This window comes from Pleurodeles waltl, chromosome 8 (genome assembly GCF_031143425.1).
Source record: "Pleurodeles waltl isolate 20211129_DDA chromosome 8, aPleWal1.hap1.20221129, whole genome shotgun sequence".
In the NCBI taxonomy this organism is placed as follows: Eukaryota; Metazoa; Chordata; class Amphibia; order Caudata; family Salamandridae; genus Pleurodeles; species Pleurodeles waltl.
The window spans coordinates 20252012-20271314 of record NC_090447.1 but is presented as its reverse complement, the minus strand read 5'-3'; the positions used below and the strand labels follow the sequence as shown (position 1 = coordinate 20271314).

General features: G+C 44.5%; 1 protein-coding gene across 1 annotated transcript in view; it reads left to right on the top strand.

Annotated features, from left to right (window-relative positions):
- Window positions 1-18279, top strand: part of LOC138249315 (transient receptor potential cation channel subfamily M member 2-like) — a 211399-nt gene extending 193120 nt beyond the window's left edge. The window contains exons 29-31 of the mRNA XM_069203274.1: window positions 14329-14416; window positions 15862-15949; window positions 18158-18279. Coding sequence (XP_069059375.1) covers window positions 14329-14416; window positions 15862-15949; window positions 18158-18279 — 298 coding nt within the window. The remainder of the gene's footprint in view (window positions 1-14328; window positions 14417-15861; window positions 15950-18157) is intronic.
- Window positions 18280-19303: the final 1024 nt, after the last annotated feature.

Genomic DNA, 19303 nt, shown 5'->3' with positions numbered 1-19303 from the left:
CAAATGCTGCCAGCCTTTTCCTGGTGGGATATCCTGCCAAGAAAGGGATGGTGGAGGGGGTGCCCTGGGGCAGTGCAGGGGCCCCCGTGCAGGCACCCGTCGCGCATGTCATTGCCCGATTTACAGGCAGTGACATGCGCGACGGGTGCTGCTGCACCCGCCGCACAACAACATTGGCGGCGGCTCCTCTTGGAGCCGCCCTCAATGTTGCGGCCGTGTTCCCCGCCAGGACAGCGGGCAGAGACACTGTCTCCACCCGCCGGCCTGGCGGGGAGATCATTATACGGCCGGCGGGTTTTCCAGGAGGCTGGCGGTCGATGGAAAGACTGCCAGCCCGAACATGGTGGGAATTCCTGCTGTGTTCGTAATGACCGCCATAGTCTGTAGTCTTCTAGAGTATTAAGTTTGAAGTCTACCAGTAGGTAGCCGTGAGGTTTCATGGTAGCGACGTTAAAGGCTTCCACGTAAAACTGTGTGTTTCTGGGGTACATATATTCAGCTATGATAGATATCTGTTGTTTGTCACAGGGGTTTTTAAATAAAACAAGGTTTGAGGCATTGAGAGCTTTAGAGTGGCTGCTCTTACAAGTTTTGCATGATGTAGCATATGCTTAGATGACTATGGTTTGATTATTGAGTAAAAGTTTTTTTATCTCAGAGTGATCCCCACCTCCGTGCATAAGATCGTCTACAATCACCATGTTTACAAGGCCTGTAGGTAACAATGCGTCATCGTTGAGATTACTGGGTATGCCTTCTATAAATATGATGTGGGGAACCTTAGAGATAGTTCTCTATAAAGATCTTGCCAGCATTATTAAAGCCATACAATACAATATTGTTAGGGCTTTGGGATAAAACACCGGGAGCATTTTCTAATAGCTTCTTCATAAAGTAACATTTACCGCAATTTGAGGGACCTGCTAAAACGCAGGAGAACGATATTGCAATCTTGTGTCCATAATCAGGGGGATTTGAGACTCTAATGTACCTTTAGTAACCATACAATATGGTTTTGTAGTCTTCAGTCAGAACCCTTTTAACAAACACTACGCATAAGATTTGGTTGGGTTGCAATTTCTCACCGCTCTTTGGACTGGACTGTGCTAGGCTGTTTTACAACAATTGTTTTATCATTTTCACGGTCGCTCAATATAGCCTATTCATTCACCAGATCCTTTAGACTGTCAAAATTGATTTTGACGGTATTGTTAACATTTAAGGTGATGCCTTTGACTTTCATACACACTGTTTTGTTAGATGTTTTGTAAGAATAGGTCTCGGGTCCAGATGAGGTGAACTCGACTATGTACTCGCCCTTTTCTAGCTCGCCGGTCAAATCTCCTTGATAATCTCCTAGTAGAGGGTCTCCATCCCCTACTTTGCTCACAAAAATAACAGAGTCGGTATAGTGATAAAAGCACCTGTCCTAAAGTTTATCCAGCAACCTGTTAAGCTCTGAGCATGAGCAGTTGTGAAACATGCTATAAAGATGTTTATATTGTTACACGCTGTGGGGTACTCTTTTGTGTATTTCCAAATGAGAGCTGCGGTCTCATCATTGATAAACTCGCAGCTGGACACCTCGTGACACGGGTCAAAAAGGTACTTAAACAGTTTGTCAGGATCTGTTATTATGGTGGTGTTTGACAAGTTTGTACACTGTGCGAATTTTCCCCATAAGAAGTTGAGGCAGAGCTTGGCTAACTGATGCCTGGCTGGGTTGACCTTGATGAACTTGTGTCTCAAGCTTATACCCTTGTGAGCATAGTAATCATTTATGTACTTTTGCTTAGAGGCCTCATTAATACATAATTCTGGAAACCCTGATGCCTCCTGCTTGTCTCTGAGAAATATGTTGATATAGTCACAAAAAAGCTGGGTTACAGTCCTTTCAAAGTGCCATATTTCCAGTATTTTATCAAGTCGGTATCCTTTTTCTAGGGCCGCTTGTACCGCAATGCTACATCAGGTCCCTACCAGCATCCTTTGCTTGTCATTGTGTCTGCACTCATTAGTCTCTTTACTTCCAGCTCATGTTCGACATAGTGGGAACATTAGCTTACAACTGACGGTAGCATTGGGAAGTAAAGCCTCTGGGGTGGATAGATTTAATATTTAACTAGCCCAAAGTTTTCACTATAGGGTTAAAGTCCCTATATATGATGGTGGGATGGCCTAAGGGGTATAACTTCAGTTTGTTCACAAGCTGAAACAGACTTGTGAAATTGTGATAATGTATTTTCTCGAACTTGCCCAGGGCACTGTATAGCGTTTGTACGACCCCCAAATAAGGCGTCATGGAACTCGATAGGTTTGGGTAACACGTGACTCTTAATGAAAGAGCTGAGTTCCATATCTGATGTTAGCATATCTGTACACTAATGCTCCCAAAGGGATCTCATAACAAAGCCGCAGTTTTCAACATATTGCACCTTCACCAGAGTAAAGCAGTGTAAGTGTTCAAACTTGGTACCCAACAGCTTGTTAAACTTATTTTACAACTTAACACCATTAATTACAGAGTACCCATCAAGGTAATAGGGCCCCAAAAGGTATTCACCACCCTGTAAGGCGAGTTGAATGAAGTTGTTTTGCTTGTCAGAGGCGTACATGAGCCATTGGATAGAGATGGTTGAATTATGCTTCTGTTTACTGTTATAGAGGTCGGGCAGTACATGGGCTATGCTTTCAGGTTTTGAAAACATTGGCTTGGAGATCGACACACACATAGAAGCCAGCGTAACGTGTTGAAAAGGGTCCATGTATTCTATGGATTTTGTCATCTTGGGTGTGTTGGGTTTCAAAACCTTTTCCTGTTTAGTCATCTCCACCACAACCTCTCTGAAGAGTCTGGATGCTTTTTGCAAGATCATTACATTTGCCTGACACTAAGCTTTCAACTCTGTTTGAAAATGAAACCTATTTTCATGGTTTTCACCATACCATGGTAGAAAGCTTTCTTTCTCTGCAGGCATCATACACTCAACATCGTAGCTGTCGGGCAGAGGCATGGGACCCTCATAATTCTGATTCGTCCAGATGTTAAAAAAGTGGAGGAAATAGTCTTTACACCCTGGAAAACCAAAGGCTTTTGGCAACTTGCTCAATTTCATGGGCAGAAAATTCAGGGCATCAATGAACCTTTTTTGTAAAAGCACAGCCATTAACAGCATCAGTGTGGAGACCTGGGTGATAAGTTCTACAGGCATCTTTTCACAAATCACCTTTTGCAAAATAAAGAATGAGTCATACGCTTTTGAGTTATGCGCCATCAGGGTATACCCTTTGAATTTTGGCTGACTGAAAGTGCTAAGGAAATTGTTCACGCATGAACGGCCTTCAAACTCCCAGTTGTCATTAGAAGTTAGATGATGAGCGTAAATATAGTTAGGTTGTGTACACTGGTCTCTTGTGTACACTCTATATCGAACACTATGTAGGCTTCTGTTTTGTCATAGGGCCACCCTTTAACCATGTAACACTTGTTCTGTTCCTGCCTGAAAAGACGCCTTACACCTGGGATATTTCATGCCTTTCCATTTGTGATCTTCGGCTACGTAGCTCCCACCCCCCTACAATCTGTTTTAAGGATGCACCAAACAAACCTGTTGTGTATGCTCAAACAGTTTTGTAAGCAACAAAACAGATTACATGTGCGACATCTCACCTTCTGATTGGCGACTATGATGCAGCCGTCCCTTTGACACATTTTACATGCATTTCACAATGGTGAGTTGACTGAGTGTTGTAGATGTGTTCGCAATGGGTGCACACATGCTTGGCTCCTAGAAAACCCTTCAAGTTCAAAATGCCATAAAAGTGATTTTAATGATGGAGAACGTAAACGTTTTTTTTTTTCACATGTTCCCCGGTTGTGAAGTACTTCCATGGTCCGTTGTGGTAAACAACTTTCACCATAACGGCAAAATAGTTCTCAAAAAGCCCTAGGTCTCCAGATCTGACCAGCATGTTGTGCGGTATTTCAAGTGCCTGCATGGGTTTCAGCCGCTGTAGACATAATATCCGCGTCGGGTGTGCTGCGATCCAGCAGTAACCTGGCGATGCTAGCGATGTTCCATTTTCAAAGTTGAGCAACCAATGCTGTTTTGTTCAAATGTTTTTACTGTACAAAATACTCTTTAAAAGTCAGGAAACAACCGTCTCACGACCCTGAACAATGAGGGTGATGACTCTGAAGGTCCCATATGCTACTATTTCTGCCTTACTGTGTAGAAGATTAGAGCTGTGTTCTAGAAATTCCACAGTGTCAAACACACTACAGGGTGTTCATCTGGTGAACAAGGGACTGTCAATGCCCTACGCCTGGAAGCGTAATTGGAAGAAATCATTAGGCCCCACAGTGTGTAACAACCGCTCTGAGCGTTTGCATGGCCTGGTGGACCTTCTAACACTCTCTAAAAACACAGGCTTTGAAACCTCAGATTGGGAATTGGTGTTGGTTGGTGAGCTCTCAGGAAAATCATTTTGGGATTGCTGACTTTCGTTCTGAGTAGGCATACTGTTAAGCCTCCGTGTAGCACAGTCTGGCTTTCATTGATTTAATTAAAAGCCTGTGCTGCTTAGCACTATTAGTCCACTTGTGTTTCTTATAGGCCCTTCCGTTTTTAGGCAGAATCACACAGCCTATTTGAATGGTCGCAGCTGTATTTACGATCGGTGTCCTCGCAGCTTCACCTACTACAGACCCAGCAGCAGTTCTTCTGGGTATTCAAGGTATTCAAGTCTCTTAACTTTATCCCGTGAACGCCTGAAACGTCCGGAGCTCGTGATGTTCTCTCCTAAATGTATGTTTTGAGGCCTAACAGGGGCTGATTGATATGGCGCTTTCAATGTGTTTGGAACTTTTAGGCCTTGGTTGAGGGGTTCTAGGAGCATTTTGTTCTTGAGGACTATTAAGAACCGACGGGCTTTAGTAAGTATATCTTGGACCTTCTTTTAATATTTTGACCTCTGTACAGCTTTATTAGTAAATATGGAACCGTCATTCTTTAGGGAGCGCCATAAGTCTAGTCATGATGGTATCACCTATGTCTGCAGCGGCTGCTTCACAAGATTGTAACACCTCTCTTCTACACCTTTCCGTCCTCAGAATTATCTCCCTCTGGGCATCCCTCAAGGGACTGTTCCCGCTTCCTTCCTTCCCCAGATTTAAGGTCTTAGAGTTCAGCTTGGGTTTTAGCTTTCTGACAGCCTGTTGTATGTCTTTGATATATGTCCCTAGTACAGTTTTTTGGTGCAAAGCATCATATTCTGGGGCATTAGCTGCGGCATTTGGAGTGGGGTGTATATTACCACGAAGTGCACCTAGTACAGTTCTCTGGTTACCATCAATAGCACCATTCTGAAGGTCAGGACTTGGGTGGGTCAAAAAAACAGGGTCCCAATGCGAGCACCGGGTGCTCCTGAGGATGGTTCCCCGCTAGACGCTGTTTCAAAACTCTGATTTTTAAACCCGCTCCACCCTGTACTTCTGTTGGGGTATGTTGAGGTGGGTGATGGTAGATTTACACTTGATGGGGGGCTGGTGGGATCGTACTCTCCAGGGGGTGTAATCGGTGACACCAGACTTGGAGAATTTAAATGCTGGTCATAATATCTCGGGTCGCAGAGGATTAGGAAGCTCACAGACTGGAAACAGGTGATTGCAGCCCTTCGGGGTCTACACTAGAAGGCACACTGTGTGCAGAGGCGGCTGGTGTTTCAGAACCCTCCATAACCCGGGTCAGTGCCCTGAGAAGCCCTATATTTGTAGAATAAGGGTCCTCTATGGGGTGATCATTTTCAAGCTTTGAGTCCCAAAGACTATGCGGTATAGTTACAGACAGTTTTGGGGATGGTCCTCTGGGGAGTACATCTACATAAGACATCTCAGATGTTGAACATTTAGAGACATGCAGATTATGGGGACCTGCCTGAGGTGTAATGGTTTTCTTTAATGATAGATCTAAAGGAAATATTTGTAGCTCCGGGAACGCTGGCTTCTTCTTCTGATTCTTTAAAGATAGGTGATTAGCTTTTCTTTTTTTGCATAGCTTGAGATCCCCTTCAATGGTTTTACACAGCCCCTGCTGTTGTGTGTCTGCAGCTGGAAGTGTGCACCCTTGGGGTCTCCAACCCCAGGCACCAATGGAGTTCCTGTAGGAGTGTTCAATGTGCTGGTTATAGGCTTTACTTGTAAAGTGCTGTAGTGGTTATAGGAAAGAATGTCTTTAAGGCCTTGTGTGTTCTGACGCACATTGCAGCTCTCACCGGCAGTTGACATCTGGGTGTTTTGAAGGGTCTTGGTGATGTCCTTTAGAGGCGTCGATGTCCGGTTAGCCTTACGTAGGACTCCTCCAGAGATCTTTTGTGGTGGCTCTATGATGTAAACATAAAAAAATACATATTACATATTATTACATTTGTTTATACTCCTTACTATGTGCTAGAGGAACAAGCTGTTTGAGAGGGAGAAAGGCATTAGGATTATTTTGACTCTGAATTTTGTAAAAACACACCTGATATGTCCCTTTGCAGTGTCCCTTTCTTTATAGAAGGACCGTCTTTAGGCCCTGTAAACTTCTTTTTTTGGACCACCTTTTTTGCTTGAGGTTCTACCTTTTATGGCCATTTGCTCTCATGGCATACTTCCAGGTGATCTGTAAAAAAAAAAAAAAAAGAAAGAAATGTCCCATTTACAATATAATAAACAGACTTGGCACTCTCTCTGAGGGCCCCACTTATAGGGTCTCTATGGTATCTTTGGACTGTCAGGGTTGATGCTTACACAGCGTTTACAACAGCACCCATTTTATTTACCTGCAAGAGCTGTATCCTGCTGCAGTATGGGTGCTGTGTCTTGAGCCTCTAGGATTTGTGGTAGCGCATCAACCGCCAGCTGTACTTCATAGCGTCATAACCTGTAAAAAACACACATTCACAGGCCAATATTTTTTTTAACTAAAAAATTAACAAATAAGACAGTGTTGTTGAGAGTAGGAGGTTAATAATGGTCTCTGAACTATCGAGCCTTAAATAGATGTACCTTGCTGAAAGGCTGCCATTTCCTTGAGGGCCCACGTTAGTTCTGGGAGATCCTGCGTACAGAAGAGACAACTTTGGCTTTAAAATCAACTCTAACAATCATAGGGAACTTTAGACCATAACTCATTTTGCGCCCCATTTTATAAACACCTGAAAATTACTCCTTTTAAATTATGTACTAGTCCAGAGTAATATACTGCCATAAACCATAACACAACAACCTGAAAAAGCAAACACTCCCAGGAGACTGCGCAGTTAAGTAAAGTACATGGAATATAAACATAAAGGGCACTTACCATGACATTTTTAAACTATTTGTTCAGAACTACAACCATGTATTTTGCATGAAAAGTTAAGCATATGTACTCAAGAAGTGTCTTTCAATGGCTATTTTAAATTATGATCCTGGCGAGACCCTGTGTCACACTTACTTTTCTGTTTAAGATATTTACTGAGCACAACACCCATATTAAAAAGACTATGAAAATATAAAAAGGCAGTAAAACTGTTAGGAAGTTTGGAGGCAAGCATCTGTGTTTTGAGGGATTTCATTTCATAGCATTGGGATGCTTCTAACATTGATTGTGTCACCCTGGGTTGTCACTTTAAAATTTGACATCTGCTAATCACGTTTGAGACTTCTCGTGGGAAGATTGAAGCAAGCATTTGTGTTAAAGTTTCATTTCACAGCATTGGGATCATTCAACATTTGTATGGGTAAGCATTTGTGGCCCCTTTATACTGTGACATCTGCTAATCATGTTTGGCCATTCTCGTGGGAAGTTTGGAGCTACCAACTGTGTTAGGGTTTCATTTGACAGCCTTTGTCTGCTTCAACCTTTGTATGTGTAGGCCTTTGTGGTCACTTTGTACTTTTACATTTGCTAATCATGTTTGACCCTCTCCTAGGACGTTTGGAGCAAGCATCTGTGTTTTAGGGTTTCATTTCAAAATTGACCAGTTGATTCTAATGAAAGACACATCTTTTTTTATAAGCCACATTTGATCAGCCCCTTTTGGGTTAGACAGCAATGGGGAGGTTGGCTGTGTATTCACACAGACCCTTGCTCTGATGAGCCACACAGCTGGCACAGGTCTGTGACTTTCTGAACATGCCCAGGCATGACCTCTTAGACTCAGAAAAACTTTGCACTCCGGTAGGGCTACAATTGTACATAATAGACACTATGGCAAGGACCCTGGCACATGACTAACACATGTTCAGATGATGTCACAACCCACGTGACCCTACCTACAACTACATCAGTTTCGGGGAGTGCTCTCAGTCATTGATGACGTCACTTCCAGGGTGGGGCACATATCACTTTTTAGGTGACGAGTAAAGATATTCCGGTATGACCCAAAATGCATTATTTTAATCCAAGATGCGTGGTACTTGGCAGGGCTAGGGTCCCCCCAGTGTAAGTTTGAGGGTTTGCTATTTACACATAACATTTTCAAAATCTTGATGTTTGTGGTATTGTGGTCCCAAGAGCTGTGTGCACCGGCTGTTCTTTTCATTGGTGGGTAGAAGTAGGGGATTGACCTCATTTAAGTAAGACAGGAGAAAAATTATGTAAAAATAAACTCTGATTATGGCTAGCTACGTAGAGGCATATTATTATAATAATTTTTGCTTACTGTTTTCATTATTTTCAATAATATGATAAATACGTTTTAAATATGAATGCAGTCACTGCCTTCATTGTAGAAAAAAATACTCATTTTCTTTGACCTTAGAAACATTTTCAAGGAAATGAAAACATGCTTTTTGGAGCACTTGGATTCACATATATACTCTGCATCAGCAAGGAAACCCAACATGTCTTCCTTTTAAAATAAAAGTAGCTTAAAGTTCACAGAGCACCCTTGTTTCTTACAGACCTTGGCGTATTGTATGATGAAGCTGTGTCCATACTCTATGGACTTTCCCTCACCACATGTGTAATTACATACCATGTTACCGTTACCACTTGACGAAGATGACTGTTAATGTAGTATCACTTATTCGTTTGAGTATGTGTTGTTGTTTAGTTACATTTTACTTCTCTGTGTTGTAATTTATTGGTATAAATATTATGAGGTCGCAAACATTGCATTTGGTGTCTGGCAGATACTAAGCAATGCCCAGGTATGGCTGTTGTCCAAGCAACCCAGTAGTGTACAGAATACTTCTTTCCAATTTGTTTAGAGGATTCACAAACTGTATGCTGGATTTTCGAATCACACAACATTTTTTCATATTTAATTTATTGCCAGAGGGGTCCCTTGAGGCCCCACATGGGCCTGGGGGCCAGGGTAGGTTTGCCATGGTTCCTTACCCCTTTTCTTTTTCCCAACCGGATGCTCGGTGCACCTTGTTGAGTAATTGCCACAACAACTGAAAAGCTTATGCAACCGCCAGCCAATCAACATGAGGTGGATTCAAGAATCCATAGCCAAATTGACAACCCCACAATGGGTGACTGGAGAAAAAGTCTTGGTCTGTCTTCTGTGTGGATATAGGAATCCATGAAGGATCTGCAAATTAATGGTCCAGATATCTATAAAATGTACCTTTTTTATGTCCAGTAAGGAACATGTCTGAAACTCTAATTTCTTGAAAACTAGTGAACCGGTTTACACCAAACCAAGGAAAGGCTTTCCCCATGGTCTATTTGCATGCCAATTTTGGTGTAATTCTGTGTAGCCTTTTTTTATTTTCAAGGAGCAAAAAATCCTATTAGTGTTTGTTAGAAATGGGGTTTCTGGTTGGCTAGGGTATGCTCCTCAGCCACCCTAGTCAGGGCGAGTAAGTTACACACCAAAGATAAACTGTGCTCACCCCTGGTAGCTTGGTACAGAGCAGTCAGGCTTACCTCCAGAGGTCATGTGTAAAGGGTTTGTGCAACACACTCACACTACTGACACAATAAATACAGCACCAAGGAGATACCACACCAGTGTATAAAATATCCTTCTTATATTCTATATTCATTTATATCATAGGCCAAAATGTCGTACACAGTGAACATGGTCCCCTTTACTGAACTGTTACTCATTAGCCTGTTAGTGCAAGGTACAACATCATATGATATTATGAGTAAATAACCTAGAACAGCATAAATCACATGTATTGTGTGGGGATAACACTTATGACAAGGGGACTCAGGATCCCAGTTCTGAAAAGAGCAACCCCTTATCCAACATCCTAGCATGATGTGAGAAGGCAACAGTTGTGGGCAGGAACATGAATCACCACAGGTTATGAGTTACAAATATTGTGCATAATTCAGGTCAAGGTCAGGTGAAGGTGACCAACATCAGGGCAAGAAGTGAAATAGTAAAACAGTTGTACACCCAAGCATCACCATACACACATTGGGCTCTCTGAGACCCTAATCATTGTGTATTAATAGTATGCTCGGCATAACATGGAGGCATAGCCACACTCAGGGATCCCCAGAGGTCCCTATAATGGAAGTGCCCTCACCAGAACATGATCACAGAGATTCCTCGGGCGTTGGAATACCTGTGCGCCTACTAGGCAAATCACGATAGCCTTTGGCAGTGTGGCTGAAGAAAGGTAATTGTCATCCATGTGCAGGCTGCTGAAGAGCCTGCACCTATTAAATGTGTTGTGGTAGTTCCCGGGAAACCCCTGAGCTAAAAACTACCTACAGCAGTTTCGAATAGAAGGAAGCCTTGCAATCCCAACAGGGAGGTATTCGCTCACAGGACATCTCTTAATGCAGCAGGGAGCTGGGGCAAGATGAGTTCCTCCTAGGTATGTGCCCAGGTGGGAGAGGCACACTCACCATAAGCACCAGGGGGGAAATCAGCATTAAATAACAGTCTAAATGCACTATAGAATACCTTAAAAGAAATAAAGATAGGTTTCGAATAGTTTCTTAGACGGGAATTATCAATCATCGCAAGAGAGTGGATTACAATCATAAGGATGTAAGCGTGACCACCAGTTTCCTTTAAATAAAAGTTGATGGGCATAACCCTCTACTATCGGTATGGACAGTCCCAAAGCTTGAAGTAGCTAAATGTTGGTCTGAGTTTTATTATGTATATAAATGTGAATTTGTTGTCATGTGTGTAATCTAATGTTGGTTGGTGTAAATAATTTGTGATATACTTTTTGACATTTTGGACAATTTAACAGTGAGTCATTTTTTTGCTTTGCATGTAATTAGTTAAAACAAACATTGGGAAGTAAATAACCCACAAAGACAGTATTGAGCACGGTTTTGTCAAGTAGATATTTAATCTATCCCTACCTTCAGACCATTTTGTTGTAGATATACACTAGAAACTACCTACAGCAGTTTCGAATAGAAGGAAGCCTTGCAATCCCAACAGGGAGGTATTCGCTCACAGGACACCTCTTAATGCAGCAGGGAGCTGGGGCAAGATGAGTTCCTCCTAGGTATGTGCCCAGGTGGGAGGCACACTCACCATAAACACCAGGGGGGATCTCCCCGCAGTCCGCATTACAAAGGGCAGCAGCCTGTGAGCAAACCGAGTGGGAGATCAGTGAGAAGCCCTCCTGGGCCCCCCTCACTCCACCTGAGGTCAACGCAGCGGCCCATGATCACATGGTGCTGCTGCTTCAGCCCTCTCTCCACTGGAGAGGGTGTTGGAGACCTCCCATGGCCTCATACAGCCTTGCCCAGCATGCCGGCAGGAAGAGAAAACCAAGGCACACACTGTACACCAGAGATCAGTGGCACACAGGAGGAGGCGATCTCTTTGTCCAGGGTGTGCTGTCCATGCGCCAGTGTCCAGAACCAGCAATTTTACCATGGCAGTCACAATTTCAGATCTTTGGGGCAAGCATGGATTTGCTGCTCACGCGATTGGGAAAAGGAAGGCGCTCTTCATGTGCTAGGTTCAACAAGCCAAGGAGCAGGAACTAGTGCTTCCCCTGCCCTGTGCTCCTTGGGAGGTACTTGGGGAGGTGGCACAACAGGGGCAGGCAGGCCAGCATACAAACATGCAGAGGGTTGAAATGGCAGTTCCTCCTGGCCGTCCTGTAGTGCTTGATTGGGGCCAAAGTCAGGGTGCAACAGGGCAACATGCAGAAAAGCAATCCAGGTGAGTCCTTTGCGCCACCCAGCAGACACCAGGCAGCAGGCCACCAAACAGAAGAGCAGTCCAGATGAGTCCTTTGTGCAGTTCAGCAGTCCTTCTGACAGAGGTTCAGTTCCAGTTCCAAACGTGCTCTAAAACATTGGGTTACAGCCCCTCTACTTATACTCCAAATGACCAGCTTCTAGAAGGTGGAAGAAGGTTCCAACCAGATCTGACCTGTACCAAGAATTTCCCTTCTCATATACTCTGGCTCCAGGCATCTGTAGGGGGGTAAACAAGTTCTTTGTGTGAGGGCAGGACTCAGAGCTATACAAGTGTAAAGTGCCCTCCCCCTTTCCCAGCCCAGAAAGACCACCAGTATGTAGGTTAATGCAGATGTAACCCTGTCACACCTAACCCTCCTGATGGATGGCTGTCTTGGGAGTATGCACAAAGTGGACCTGTCACTCTGTCTAGAAGTGTATTGGAGTTAGGCTGCAAAGCAGCAGAGTTATAAGCACAGAGAAATGCCCACTTTCTTAAAGTGACATTTCTGAAATAGTAATGTAAAATCCACCTACACCAGTAAGTGCAATTTCTCACTACCATTCCAAACATATCTATCATGCCCACGCTACTCCTTGTAGATCAGAAATGACCACTTAGCCATATATAAGGGAATCCCCAATGCAAATCTATGGGAAAGCAGCACTCATGGTAATGAAAAATGAAATGGGCTGTTTGTCACTATTAGGACATGTAACACATAAAGATATATGTCCTACCTTTTACATACACAGCAACCTGCCCATAGGGCTATCTAGGGCTTTCTTTAGGAGTGACTTAGGTGTAGTAAAAAGGGAGTTTAGGCCTTGGCAAGTAGTTTGACTTGCCAAGTCAGTGTGGCAGTAAACTGTGCATGCAGGCCCTGCAGAGACAAGTTTGAAAGGCTACTTCTGTGGGTGGCGCAATCTGCACTGCAGCCCCACTAGTAGCAGTTAATTTACAGGCCCTGTGTATATGGTACAAAGGGCTTACAGGTAAATTAAATAAGCCAAATAGATGTAAGCCAATTATACCAAGTTTTAGGATTGAGAGGACATGCACTTTGGCACTGATTAGCAGTGTTAAAGTGCCCAAGGTACTAAAGCCAACAAGAAGAGGGTCAGAAAAATAGGAGGAGAAAGGCAAAACGTTGAGTGAAAACCATGCAGAAAGGGCTATTTCCAACAAGAATTAAAATGGGAAGTGTCGCTTTTACGAACCCCCTTTTGTTAGGCCCACGCTTGATGAATCTGCTTGCCATGCAGAACCAAATGTGGATGTATATTCATTTATGAACTTTTCATGGAGAGTCGACAAATAGCTTCAAATTTGTTTAAAGAAAAGGCCTTTTTAATGGAAAAGCTGACCTCACCACGATTCTGGCTATGTTTGTACCTACCTCTCCTTGTAGTGTAGGATATTTGTGGGCTCCTCACTCTGGGCACATGCTGCAAACCAGTGACTGTGTGATCTGAAACAGGCTTGTATCCATTCCGCAATACAATAACTCAAATAATTCTGTTTAGGAGTTGCCTCAGCTGCTAAAGTGCCATTCTAAGGTGTGACTTGACAGCACATCTGGCTGCTCCATCTACCGTAAGCTGTTCTTTAAAATATACATAGAGTGGGCTTTGGTTTCACTCAGAAGAGTATTGCTCTCGCACCTCATCCTTTGGAGTGCTTGCTTTACAAGATAAATAGGGTCCATTTTACATCTTAAAAAAATAACTAAATCAACATATGTTTAGTTCATCTCATTCCTGCAAATGGAAATGAATGGTAATACCTATTTTGTACTATTTTGTAATTTATGTAGGCCTTTTAAAATGCTTTCTGATGGAACTTGATTGCAGTGTATTATCGGCAACCCCCTTACTGCCATCATCACTACCGCCACTACTGCAGTTACCACCAACACTATTACCACCAACTTTGTTACCACCACTATTACTGCCACCACTACCATTACCGCTACCACAGAATTTATGCATGTCTGTGTTTCATGCTTTACCACATGAAAGTCAGGCCTACTGGCTTTAGCAATGCTTTCTATTTAAAGTGGTTTAATTATAAGAGTCAGTGTGTCACTTATCAGCTCACTGATTCTCCTTATATTAATGTGACATTCATACCGAGGCTTATAGAAAGGTTCCTTACCTTCTTGTGTCTGCTTAGGGTCAGCACGGTGGTGAACCTCTTCGAGGTGGACCAGGAGAAGCGGTCAAGGATGATGGAGCAGAGAATGGCAGCGCTGGAAGAGCAGGTGAAGAGACAGCACTTTTTCTCTTTCTCCTGAACCCACATCACAATTATTTTTATTTGATCTTCCATATTGCTACAACCCCTATCATGTGAACTATCCTAGGTACTAGGCCCACTCCAGGATGGTCTTATTTGACTTCTTCTTCACTCATGTGGAGCTGGACGCCTTCACCTTGTGATGGGAGTAGGCAGTTCAGAGCATCATGTGGTGTGAAACTTGTTGAATGCCTAAACTATTAGGGCCAACATGAGATCCAAGTAGAACTCATTTCCTGATGCAGTGAGTATCCTCATACCCTTTAGTCTTCCCAGAGATCCTCAAGCAAGGTACATCATGGGTGCAGACGTTATCTTGTGTCAGGACCAGTTTCCCACACTCCATCACCAATAACCTTTCTAAAAAAGGTGTTTTTTATTTCAGAGCCCTGTGCAGTGACATCGAGCTAAATAAAAAAACTGTTGGGGCTCTTAGTCGTTGGTGCAAACATCAGTGTAGAGGGGTTTTTCTTTAATTTTATCTTGGAGCTTCCAGGCTTTCTCTAGAGCCAGAGTGTAATCTTGGCGTGAAAACACTCCAGCACACACTAGATTTGCCCTTGATACCTAATGCATAACTGAGTCCACTTCAACGAACAGCAGAGTAAAAATTTGTGAGTTTGGTGTGCAGATTATTTCTACATTTTCTGTGTTTCTCTCTTGTTTTTATCACTAGCTACAGAACCACAGATAAAGTAGTTTGCACTCAGCTCTTAATCTGGACATTTCAGGTTAGTTACTACATGACACTGTTGATACTATGGTTCTTATGCCAGTTGTTGAATTCTCAATTTTAGGTGCTGACTGAGAGTTCCTCTCCAAATCCAAGTTAGGACATTAGTATACCCCACCAGCTTAATTCAATCAAAGGTGGTGTTTTCCTTGACTAGTCCACCAGAGTGACCTGTTGCTAAATACATTCTTTCTATGACATCTCTATTGCATTCAAACACCTCATTCCATTCTGTCAAATCATGCTTATAGTTGGTCATCAAGGATCAACTCTCCCACAAGAGACTTTATTTGGGCCCGATTGTGGAATCTTCATCTTCTAATGAAAATTTCTGTGGAACACTGTAGGATACCTACCTGAGGCACCGGAGACTGGCGCCTCAACTTCGACTGACCATACCCACAGTTGGGCAGTAAGAGGGGAGTTCTGAAACTATACAAAGAATCTTTAAATTGTTCCGGTCACCTGGTGGCTCAGGCCTCACTCCTGATTTTCATTTTGTCACCATCATGAAGTGATATGTGATAATCATCAGATATTTAACTTTATCTTGCTTTTATGTTTATTGTATATGCTTGGTGTGTGTTTTGTGAATATTTCCTTTTGCAGATGCTAGAGGTGAAAACAGTCAAGGGGTTTAATGAGTTTTGTGAACACAGTGACTTTATTCCATGTAGATGTCTCAGTCAACCAAGGCCCTGAGCTGGATCATTGAAACGCTGACAGACAGTGGGTTTGGATCAAAGGAGAGTGCTCCTGTCCTTGGTAAGTATGCTATATCTTTGTATGTATTGTTGTATGCTTCACTATCGCTTCCCGGAGGCTGCCTTGCAGTATTTGGAAATGGGCAATTCATGTAGCATCATCACCTGCTCTCCCGGGCCTTCCCACTTTGTCAGTGCAGGATGTGGCAACCACCGCTATCTCAAGATCTATGCATATGGAGGACAACAGCCCTTTACGTTCACAAGTATCATTGATGTAACAGTTTGTAACTGAGAGGCTGTGACTCAGAAGTAACCACGCTACTAGGCACATGTCCTGCCCTCTACATACATGGCACGCTACCCATAGTGCTAGCTAAGGCCTACCTTAGGGGTGACATGTAGTGAAAGGGGAGTTCTGGGCCTGGCAAGTAAATTTAGATGCAAGGTCCCTGTAGCAGTAAACTGTGCATGCAGGCCCTGCGTTAGCAGGCCTGAGACAGGTTTGAAAGGCTACTTCAGTGGGTGGCGCAAGCAGCGCTGCAGGCCCACTAGTAAAATTTAATTTACAGGCCCTGGGTATAGGAATACCACTGTACAAGAGACATACAGGTAGATTAAATGTGCCAATCAGGTATAAGCCAATCATACCAAGTTTACTTGGGAGAACACATACAGTTTGGCACTGTTTAGCAGTGATAAAGTGATCAGCATCAAAATGTCAGCCAAAAGGGGTCAGAAGAATTAGGAGTAGAAGGCAAAACGTTTGGGGAACGCCTTGTGGAAAGGGCCAGGTCCAACAAGTTTTTTTTAAAAAACTTAAAAGGGGCTTAGAAACTGCCCCTTTACTAATCTGAACTTACCATTGGTTGATTCCAAGGTTGCTCTGCCTTACTTGCTTCTCATTGGCCAGCACGTTGTCAGCAGGTCATCTGCATTCACCTCCTGCTGCTTTTGCCATCCATGCTGTCAAAGGAGCAAGGACCAAGTACACCTTCTGTTCGCTCCTCATTTGCTTTGGGCCAGTACCCTTCCACTAGCTACTTTCACTTTATAGGCACTTTTTTCATGGAATGAGCACACCAATTGCACTTGTGCCCTCCTCCCACCCTTGGCTGTATTTTTACTTAGAGACATGCACCCAGTATCCTCTTTCATCGACACGCCTTTGTATTTGTTTGTCACCCCTCTCGGTGTTAGTTCTTGTTTTGATTTGCCGTTTTCTACACACGAGTTCAACCCAAGGTGTCGGTGTGCTTTACATTAATATCAGTTGTATTACAGACACACCGGAACCAGCAGGTAGAGGCCGGGGTGCCCAGAGTGAGGCGCCGATGACAGCCCTTTGTCTACCCCCCCGAGGAGGTGCCTAGTGAGGGTTCCGCCGCCTTCATGCTCAACTCACATTTTTGTGGGTTATGTAGCATCGGGCCCTTCGCCTGAGCCGGCCCACCCTGCACTGCTCTACAGGGGCGTTACTCTAGGATACCCCTCATGCGTGGGCTGAAATATTATAGCCCATCATGATGTATCCTAGGATATAAATGTTGCTCGCGAAGGCGCGAAAGGGTTCTTTTATGAGTATTGAGTAAATAAAGAAACAGTGTTAAAAAATGATCTGTGGCCCAGAGTCTTCATTTTGGGCCTATCTGGCAGACCTTGACAATTGGCAACGAGGGGAGTAACGCAGCCCGCTGCCTCAACTGCTCCCGGTCAACGCTCCCTTGCACTCCGGTGCCCCTCGTCGAGCAGCCGCTGCAGCACTGTCTGACTGTCAGCGCTCACCAGTACCTCGCGCCCGGCAGCTGCTCTCTCTCCAGCCTGCACGCAGTGGGCCAGCGCCTGCGGCCCCCCCCTCTCTGCACCATTCCGGAAGCCTCAGAGCGAGCCGCGTTGTTTAGTGGCAGCAAAGTGCCTGAAGCCCCACTCAGGGTTCTCCAATAGAGGTATTTTCCATCGGCCTCTTCTACACCTACCGCACGCCGTCAACAGACTCTGCTCAACGCGCTGCCCAGCCTGCAGTGCTTGTCTGCTTATTCCCCATCGTGTCTGCTAGCTGCCTGTGTCAGCCTCACCCCAGTATTACTCAAGGGGCCACAGAGGAGACTATTATACAGCTCATTCTACAGGTAACTGCCCAGTTGGTCACAAGTGGTGAGACATTTTCCTGCGTGCTGGAGTAACACTCTCTCTGCCTGATCCAAACGGTGGTTTCCTGCGCTGTTCCTCCCATGTCTGTGTGGCACACTTGCCACTAATACCATGGCAGGCTTTCTGGCCCTGGAACCATTCACCGTCACCGGCGCCTCTCCCACCCAAGCTGCAAGATGGAAGGCGTGGTTGGAACACCTCAAAACCTACTTCGAGGCCCCCAAGAATAAAGAGGAATGAAAGAGACCCCTCCTTCTTCATCTGGGTGGGGCGGACATCCACAAGATATCCAAATCTGCGCACGAGGCAAAACCACACTCTTACATCATGCTCAAGGAGGCAATCACTGCGCACTTCGACCCATACGCCAACCCGGACTATGAACGTTTCTTGCTCCGGCTGGTGCGCCAAACCACCGACGAATCGGTGGACGTGTTCAAAATGCGCCTAAGAGAGTTGGCCAGCACATGCACATTACCTGATGAGGAAGACGCGATAAGAGCTCAAGCTATCCAGGGTTGTTCCTCGTCTAAACTGCGGGAGCGCATCCTACAGGAACCAAACATGCGGATGAGAGATATCCTCACCTTAGGCCGCTCACAAGAGATATCCAAAACACGAGCAGCGCACATGGAACAGACGCCAGGCATCCAAGTGAAGACAGAACCCGTCATTGGAGTCATGGAAGACACTCCGAAAAGCAGGACAGACACCTCGAGATGAAAACCCAGAGACAAGGTCTGCAGATGGTGTGGAAACCCCCTATCACATCTGGCAAGTTGCTCAGCCGGAGGAAAAACTTGCAGTGCGTGTGGCAAGCTCAACAACTTCGCTAAAGTCTGCTGCTCCACACTAAGGATGCCCACTGCCAAAAAGACCCTCTGAGCGGTAACTGCCTCTCCCACCGCTGCATCCGACAGCGACATGGACAACAAACAGCAGGTAGTTCATATAATAAACATCGTCGGCAACCGACGACTACCCACGTGTCAAGTGGTGCTGCGCCACCAGTGCATTTCAGCTCTAATCCACATCGGCACGTTGATTAACCTCATGGCCGGAGATATATACCAAACACTCACTGACCCACTACTGCTAAGACCCACTTCAGCACAAGTTCATGCTTTCGGGTGGCGGCACCCGCTGGACATCGCTGGTGTGTTCACAACCAACGTTGCCCATGAAGACTCGAAGATAACCACCAAAATCTACGTATCACGGGAAGGAACAGGATTCATCCTTGGCTGCTGCGCCGCTCATTGCC